The sequence below is a fragment of the Geospiza fortis genome, unplaced genomic scaffold (assembly GCF_000277835.1).
Source record: "Geospiza fortis unplaced genomic scaffold, GeoFor_1.0 scaffold186, whole genome shotgun sequence".
Taxonomy (NCBI): domain Eukaryota; kingdom Metazoa; phylum Chordata; class Aves; order Passeriformes; family Thraupidae; genus Geospiza; species Geospiza fortis.
In genome coordinates, this window is record NW_005054331.1 from 3,458,184 (window position 1) to 3,467,248 (window position 9,065).

At 41.8% G+C, this 9,065-nt stretch overlaps 1 protein-coding gene across 1 annotated transcript in view; it reads left to right on the forward strand.

Annotated features, from left to right (window-relative positions):
• Positions 1-8,864, forward strand: part of CRADD (CASP2 and RIPK1 domain containing adaptor with death domain) — a 75,357-nt gene extending 66,493 nt beyond the window's left edge. The window contains exon 2 of the mRNA XM_014307279.2: positions 8,349-8,864. Within this exon, the coding sequence (XP_014162754.1) occupies positions 8,349-8,644 (296 nt within the window). The 3' untranslated portion in view covers positions 8,645-8,864. The remainder of the gene's footprint in view (positions 1-8,348) is intronic.
• The last annotated feature ends 201 nt before the right edge of the window (positions 8,865-9,065 follow it).

Below are 9,065 nucleotides of genomic sequence, written 5' to 3' on the forward strand. Positions count from 1 at the left end.
GTGCTGGTTGACAGTCGGCTGAACATGAGCCAGCAGTGTGCCCAGGTGGCCAAGAAGGCCAGTGGCATCCTGGCCAGTATCAGGAATGGTGTGGCCAGCAGGAGCAGGGAGGTCATTCTTCCCCTGTACTTGGCACTGGTGAGGCCACACCTTGAGTGCTGTGTCCAATTCTGGGCCCCTCAGTTTAGGAGGGACGTTGAGATGCTTGAGTGTGTCCAAAGAAGAGCAACGAGGCTGGTGAGGGGCTTGGAACACAAGCCGTATGAAGAACGACTGAGGGAGCTGGGGTTGTTCAACCTGGAGAAAAGGTGACTCAGAGGTGACCCTATCACTCTCTTCAGCTTCCTGAAGGGTGGCTGTGGTGAGCTGGGGGTCGGTCTCTTTCTCCGGGCAACAACAGACAGAACAAGAGGACACAGTCTCAAGCTGCACCAAGGGAGATACAGGCTAGAATTAAGGAGGAGGATTTTCACAGAAAGAGTGGTCAAATACTGGAATCATCTTCCCAGGGAGATGGAGGAGTCACCATCCCTCGATGTGTTTAAAAAAAGACTGGATCTGGCACTTGGTGCCATGATCTAGTCAAGGTGTTAGAAGATGGGTTGGACTCGATGATCTTAAAGGTCTCTTCCAACCTAGAAATTCTGTGATTCTGTGATTCTGTGAATGTTCCACAGAACCTAACAATTCAGTAGATATTTCTTTTTTCCCTTAGTGTATTGCTGCATGCTGAACCTGTTCATGCATTTATATCAAAGGTACACTGCAAAGATGCCATCATTAGCTGTGGTTTCAATGCTTATGCATATTACTCACTTATGTAGAACAATATAGAAATTAATAGGCAATATTAAGCCAATTTTACTTCTACTTCACTGTCTAGAGCAACATCAAATGCAAGGTATAAAGCCACAGTATGATTAAATCTAATCCTGGCTGTAATGTAGGGTCATCCTGCCTGAAAAGGGAGTAAACATTATGTTGTGTTATGTTTCTGTTTACTTTGCATAGGTGCTCTTTTCCTTGCTTGCATCTGCAGCTGCCACTTATTTATGAAATTAATTATTTGATCTCACAGTATATAGTAGTAGAGAAATACTGTGTGGGATTGTAATTAATTTATTTTCATGGGAGACAAAATAACATCCACGCTATTAACTGCTGAAACTTCCTCCCTGCTCTTTCCAGTAAAATGTGAACAAAGATGTGAAAACCCAATCTCTTTCAGTTCCTTAAACTTGGGGATTGTTCCCTATGGCTTGAAAAGGATGGAAATTGAATAGAGAATTAATTCATTTACAGACTTCTCTGACAATCTGTTTAATATAGATTATACTGAAGATTATCAGTGTAGCAGAGATCTGTAGAGGTACAAAACCTGTAGGAGAGATTAAAAAATGTTCAAGATAACTGTGTAGCTACTGAAACTGAATAGTGGGAATACAACTGAAAACTTTTGTCATGAAATCTGAATGTTTATGTTTCAGATTTTAGCAGTCTGCTTCCACATCTGCAGCTACTAGGCAATCCTTAGCAAGTGATAAAGAATACATGAATTAGCTGCTGATACTAAGCCAAAATAGAAACATTTGTGTTCTTGAAATGCCTGTAGATTTACAAAATTTTATGCTGTTTTTCTTACCCTAATACCCAAAATGTACTTAATGTCACAAAGTGTGGTGTTTTAGAGCTCACAGAGGAGAAGAGCTGCCAACAAATGAAGATATATGTACTTTTTAATTACACCACTAATGCAGAGTTCCCAGCAAGCTTTTGGCAGGAAGGAGCTGAATTTGGTACCTCGGGTGGATTGTGCTTCACTGTAGGGAAGTGCCATAGATTTGGTTACAAAAGGATCATGGTCACAATTTATTCTGCATATTGGTTGTCATATGTGTAGTAGATTCCAATTTGTTAAAAATAAGACAGAGAACTTAGTATCTTTTAATGCAAGTCATAAAAACCAGCACAATGAGGAAGAATGCAGCCAGTCTTAAAAATGTATTTCATATTTGCTTTCATTTTGATTAGTGTCTTTAGTAATTTAATTAAGATACTTGGAAATGTAAATTACCACGACAGAAGTATGCTTAAGTGTGTTTTCTGATCACTAATTGACAGAAGTTGGTTTTATTCATGCAAATTCCATATATAATATTCGTATTCATCGGATCAGAAGTTACCAAGTTACAGAAACTGAGAAGCATGACTACTCAAACAAACATAAAATTCTCCTGTCTGGCACTCCAGTCATTTATGGCTGCATGTTGGCTTATGAATTTGAATGTGATATAGGAAGAGGACAGGCATTTGCCTGCAGTTTCACCTGTTAATATAGTGTTGGGAGAGTACAGCTGAACAAAAAAGCAGCAGAGCAGCTGTACAAATGCAGACGTACTGTAACCTCCCCTCTTCTTTTCTAATAAATCAAGCCAAGCCATCCCCTGCAGTTACCCAAGAATTTCTCTGTATTCCATCCCTCTCACCAAGATCTCCACCATAATCTTGTGTTTTACTTCAATGATCTGTAGCACTTACTGGGATCCCTCAAAATGCTTCTTCTCTGCTGTCCCTTTCATCTGGCATCTCTGGCAGCTCGGGGTGGTTGCAGCTTCTAGAAATCTCCAGTCTCTCCATTAGTGGGAGATTACATAGTGTCCTTCAGTTCAGCTTCTGCGACCCCACCTTGCTGCTCATGACAGCCTGTCCCAACCTCATCTGCCAAGTGTTGTCTTTATTCATGACACATTCTCACTGTTTTTCTCACTCCAAGGGGATTTTACTCTAAAGCAAATGTACCTGTTTATGTGCACATTGTTTACTGTTGTGACATTCAGTCAGTAAATAATTTCTATAACATAGCACAGCTGCCAAAACACACAGCACACAGCCTTGGCAACCATGCCCATTCTGTACCCAGTGCTGGCTCTGTGGCTCAGGCTAGTTGAATGAGTGGGCTGGAGGGAAACAGAACCTCACACTAAATTCATTATTAGGGATGTTTTCCTTTAGCTGAAGTGCCCTACATGCCACTGATGGCATGTTAGCCATGATGATTATGAGGAGCTTCAGAGTCCCTTTTAGCTTAATTTCCCCTGTAACCAGGGCCATGCACTCCTCTGCTGTGGGGTGTTGTGTGTATTCATGCACCCCTAGTAGCCTCTGACCTCTTGTCCAACATCAAGAAGCCTGTCTGTTTGCTGTTGAGTAAAGGAGCAGTTTCATGAGTGTCTTGGGAATAGGTAAGCAGCTGGAGAAGACCTGAAGTCAGCTGTAGGATTCACATCCTGGGGGGCAACTGAGGTTTCTTTGGTTTGCTGCTTGTAGAACCTCTTAATCTAACTTCACCACTTCTCAGGGAAGAACTGTTCTCCAGATGCCAGAAAAGATGATTAAAAGGGACTCTGAAATGTTTGCTTTGAACTCTTCAGAAATCATGATGAGGATCTGATAAGAGGGTTAAGTGAACAGCCAGCGTCTTGAGCCCAGATCGCGAAGGACTCCACACACCTAGCAGGGAGATGCTGAGGCCAGATGCCTGCCCAAGCAGTTACTCCTCTTTACAGTCCAGTTATGCAGGGTCTGAAGACCAGACTCTCTGACATGTTTCTGATGTGATTATATGAAAATTAGAGCATTTTCCTAGCACTGTTCCTGCCAAGGGCTCCTGCATGCTTCGTTTCAGCATACTGCTTGATTCCCAGGAGGTTTTTATCTCAAGCAGGTGCTGTACTGGAGGCTAGGAAGCATTCTTGACCCTTCCCAGGGAAATCTTTATCTTTTTTCTGTAATGATTTACCTGGAGAAATGGACTATGTCTGTGCACCTCAGCATTAGAATGTGCAGCTCAGAGATAGCTGGATTCCCCTTTCCTCTTCCAGGGCTGCTCCTGTCTTATCCAACGAGTATGTACATGATCTTTTAGGTGGATAAAATACAGAGAAAGTGCTGGAAGCAGAGACTGGTCTGCAGAAACACCTTTCCCAACAGACAGATTTATTAGTTATTAGATAAAAGATGGGCCATAATATATCCCTAACTCTTCAGTTGTCTCCAAAACTGCCTGTGGCATTGTTCTTGTAGGATTAGGCAGCCACTTACTGAGACTTTTTCACTACTTTTGATTCAGGTGCAATTTCCATCCAAGTCCCTTTTACACAGCAGAGAATCCAAAAAGTTGAGTTTGTGTTAAAATGTAACGACTTCGCAGGGGAGAAGTCTCTCTGAAACGTCAACAAATGTTTTTGGTCATGCACAAAGAAGTCACATGTACATGGAGAAGGGTCCTTTAGCTAAAACTGTAAGGCACTTCGGGCCCCAGCAGTTCTGAGGGATCAGCTGGGTACTTCACAGGTCAACCAGAAATGCCTCAGCCCTTTTGGCTGCTGTCTCCTGTGTGGGCTTTATCTTACATCCTCCCATTTGTGCCAAGTGGGATACAGCTGACGTGACTTTGTTTTCTGTCCCCCTGATTTTTCCAGTATCTTCTTGGTGTCTCCTACTTAAAGCTGTAGAGGTTCTGAAGAAAAAGAAATGCAAAATGGTGACTGTCTGCCTTTGCCCCATGTGATCTTTGTATCTTTGTTATTTGGGTGACTCTGTTTTGTCTGGTCTATATCTGTGATACTATTTATATCCAGCTCTGTTTCCTGTCCACACTCACCAGCACCATTGTAACTCTTGGCTTGTCCAATGGCTTGGAAGTACAGATGTACACACAGGCCAGAAGTTGTCAACATCTCCTGTTTTTTAACTGGAACAATTAGGATAAAGCTTAGTGTGGATGAGCTTCCTTCAGCAGCAATGGGGAGAAGCACATTCCCTTGTGCTACAGCTTTGACTAGAAGGAGCCACAGGTCTTTCTCTGGGTCAGTTTCAACTTCACAATCAGTGTGGAGAGTGTCCTTCTCGTCTCCAGCCCTATGGAAGAGGATTTTCATGGTCCCAAGAACCAGGTGGCTGGTGGTCCCAGGAGAGCACCAGGCTGGCTCTCTCCCCAGCACAGAGCTGTTGGCTCCTCATTCCTCAGGATCTTAGTGGCTTCAGCATGAGCACGGAGACTTCAGCCTCTAAATCTCTGCAGCGTGTGGCCCTGGCACCTCGCAGCCTGGACCATACCCACAGCTGGACAGAGTGTTTCGCTTGGTGCTCTCGCAGGAGGTGACAGCAGCACAAATTGCCTTCTCCAGAGCAACCCTCAACACCCTCTGGTGGTGCTCCAAGCATCACCACTGCTTCTTCCACGTCTTCCCATTTTTACCAGTGCAGTCCTCGTTTTGCTAAGCAGAAGCGCATGCCTGACAGAAGCACGTACACCTACTCATCAGACCCACCTAGAGCAAGAAAAGCTTGACCTTTTTTTTTTTTCTTTTTTAAATGAGGTCTCAGTATCCTAAAAGTACCTTTCAAACACAACTGCAGGATCTGCATAATTGAAACTTTTGCTCTAATCTCATTACCTCCCTCAGGCAGTTCCTGACAAGTGGAGATTATAAATGAGAGTTTGTAGTAAACATAGCTAAAAAAAATATATCTTTATTATTTTTGCAATATATTCAAAGCAGTTTGGGCATGAGCACAGAGAACTCATTTCTATTTCACCTCAAATGCCATTATGTTTATTAAATTAGGAGTAGCGTTAATCCTAGAACATATCGAGATCTTTTTGTTATTTTGCATTTGTCATAACTGAAAGATCTCACTAAATATTTCTCTATATAAATAATATTGCCTGTCATGTAATATTTATCTCCAGTTTTCCTCAGTGTTTTTGTATCAGAACTGAAAATGAGCTATCACAGAAAATAAAATGGGACTGAAATACCAGTCCTTTGTATTAAATTTAACATTTGGCTTCTGTCCCAGAGTTTTCCACATCCATATTAGAATCAGATGGTAGTGTAAGATGAAAAGATCTCCTGGATGGGTTTTATTCTGATCCTTATTAAAGGGCTGATAACAGACTGAAGGCAAGATAGTCGTTGTAGTAAAAAAGCCTGCTTAATATCAAAGGGTGGATGGACAAGCTGACATGTATTATTGTTAGGCCTTCCTGCTTGATCATATTTCAGTATCATAAAATCATTCTGCTAGTGGATGTGACGTATGAAAACTTCAGTGTGAGAGCAAAAAGCCCAGGCTGGCAGATATTGCTGCTGTGGGTACACAGTAGCTGACCATAAACCAAAGAAAGGGTTTACTGTCAAAAAGTATTGTTGGTGACAGCACAGTGGAGCTATATTTATTTCATTCTCAGCTATTTGCATTCATAAAAGACACTGCCTTGTCCTGACTTGCCTGTGAAACTGGTATCACATCTGGTGTGACAGCATAGGGCAGCCCCACAGGTATTGCTCAGCCTTCTTCAGAAGCTGTGCATCCTCTACCCTACCCACAAACCAGCACTTGCCCCAGATACCTTTGGCTATCTGGAGACAGAAAGATGAAAGAGACCTAAACACTCTTCAGAAAGCAATTTTCTCTTTACTCAAAGCAGCTTTGTATAGTTCTTGTGTATTATTTGGCTAAAATTGTACAAACATTTACAGTCTCTGGGTCTTCTGTGCAAAAACAATTACTTTTGATAAAATGAAGGAACGGTGCTTTTTGGAGTTTCTGTTCTGCTGTAGTGGAGACTGTGAGCATGATATTGGAGCTATAAATTAGATTTTGCAAAGCAGCATTTCTGTAGGGAGCCTGCTGCTTCAGACCAACAGGCTATAATCAGCATTTTTCAAGGGGGCATTTTGCCTGTGTTTTGTTGCAGTATCTTCAGCAAGAGAAGTAGACCAGCAATTGCAGACTGCATTGACTCTTTGTTTCAGCTTTTGATCACAAAGGCTATCAAAGAACAAATATGCTTTGTAGGTATTTTATGCTGCTTTTCTAAATGCACCTTTTTAAAGACTGCCATGTGGTTTGAACTGATAGGCAGAAAAACATTTTGCTGTCACTGGCTGTTTACAGCATCAACATCAACATTTCAGCTTGTACCTAATGCTCCTTTTACAAGCAGTGGGGAGAAATGTGCACATTTAGAGGAGTTTAGTTAATTAATCTGATTATTTTAGACATCTTCTTTCCAGTGAAAGGGTTTGTATTTTAGAAGAGTCTATTTCTCTTCTCAGCAGTAATTAATCCTAGCATATTTAGTTCAAGAGGTGTTACCTGTAGTTAGGTGAGCTGGATCCCACACAGCCTGTTTCTGAATACTACTGTTTTCTCACTTGACTGCTAACACTTTTTTTATTAATACTTTTGAGGTTTTATTTTAATTATCAGATTATCCTAGGGAACACATAAAGAGATCAGTTGTGTATGCAAGAAAAGCCTGATTCAGTCCCTACAAGATTTTTACTGCTGGTAATTACAGCTATCTGAATGCTTCCTATGAAGGCTGTTTTGGTAGTTGCATTGATCCTGTCCTCCTCAGGTACCAGTTCAATGTGAAGTGTCTCTTTGGATGAAGACTGCATTCTCTTGGATACATGGACAATCCAAAGGGACTTAACATCAGGCAAAAATCTCTGAGAGAAAATGGCACCTCCTTGCATTCTCCTGAAAATGTCTTCGGGAGATCAGATGTGTGCAGCTGTGGCACATGCATGCCTGATTTCAGGAGTGTTACAAGAACTGAGGGATAAGGAAGCATAATTTGTATTTGTGGACAGCGTTGATGCCCTGTTCATTTGAGTTCACCTGAACCATGCTTATGGCTTCATTCAAATAGAGGAAAAGCCCTCAAGGCTGGTCTCCTCAAGATGAGTTAGCCATGTATGACAGGGCAGAACGGCTAAGTGGTGTCTTAGGACAGAATTTCCTGTGAACAACCCTCTGAAAAAAAAAATCATGTAATACCTATTAACTAAGGAATCAAAGTTATTTCTGAAGTGTATAAATGGAGTCCCAGATAGGAGTAAGAAGGTATTATTGGTCCCATGTTTGTCACTTGTCACTGTATCATACTGATGCAAGCACATTGAGGATGATGGCTGCTGGAAACAGGTTCCCTGAAAACCTTTCTTGTTCACTACCCCAAAATTTATAATTACTTTTGGAAGTCTCTGCTTTGGTGTACAGTTCTGATGTCTGGGTTACTGACAATGAAAACCACAAGGCTCCCTAGTATGGTCTACTGAGCATTAGCTTTCCTCTGATTAATCTTCTGGTTGATCATGTAATTAATTTTTCTAGGTAAATAGGTATTCTGTTTCTTTAATTAGTTAATTGTTTTGCCTTAGCTCTGCTCATGCTTATTCCCTCCTTTATCAAGGTCTCCCATTAACTCTTGCAGCAGTGCCTAGTGACATACATGCTTTTTCTTTCTCTTTTTTTTTTTCCTTTTACAGACTTCACTGAAGTTGCACCATGCATTTTGAAGATGTCACCAACAGATCAGCAGCTGAACAAGCTGGCAAGGAGGCTGGGACCTGAGTGGGAGCATGTAGCTCTGTGCTTGGGTTTGTCCCACACTGACATCTATCGATGCAAAGTCAATCACCCTCACAACCTACAGTCACAGATCGTAGCTGCATTTGTGCTGTGGAAACAGCGCCTGGGGAAAAAAGCAACAATCCAGAGTCTGCACTCCAGTCTGATGGCAGAGGAAGTGGATCCTTCAGTGATACAGTACATGCTTGAGTGAAGCCATGCCATTTATTCAGAGCCTCCATGGGTTTCGTTCAGTTCTGTGAAGAGGATGGAAATGTATGTTGAAGATTGGATGCTTCAAGCTGTAAAAAAAGTGGGGTTGGGAACTGTGGTTTTATTAAGCTTAAACATTCCAGTTTTCTGTGGCATCTTGTGACTTGTAATTCTTTTCATGCCAGATTAATTTTTAGCAGGCATTAAAAAATGGATCACTCGTTCCTGTTCCCTTTTGTGCTATTTCAGTGGGGATATAGGGTGACAAAGTTCTTGCAAGCAGGCGGGCCTGCAGTGAGTTCAGCAAGGTTTTCGATTTCACTGGGAGTAAGACTTGGTTTAACTTATTTTCTGGACTATGCAGGAGCCTTTTTACTGCTGTTTCATGCTAGCTCCCTGATATTACAGCAAGAAATGAGACT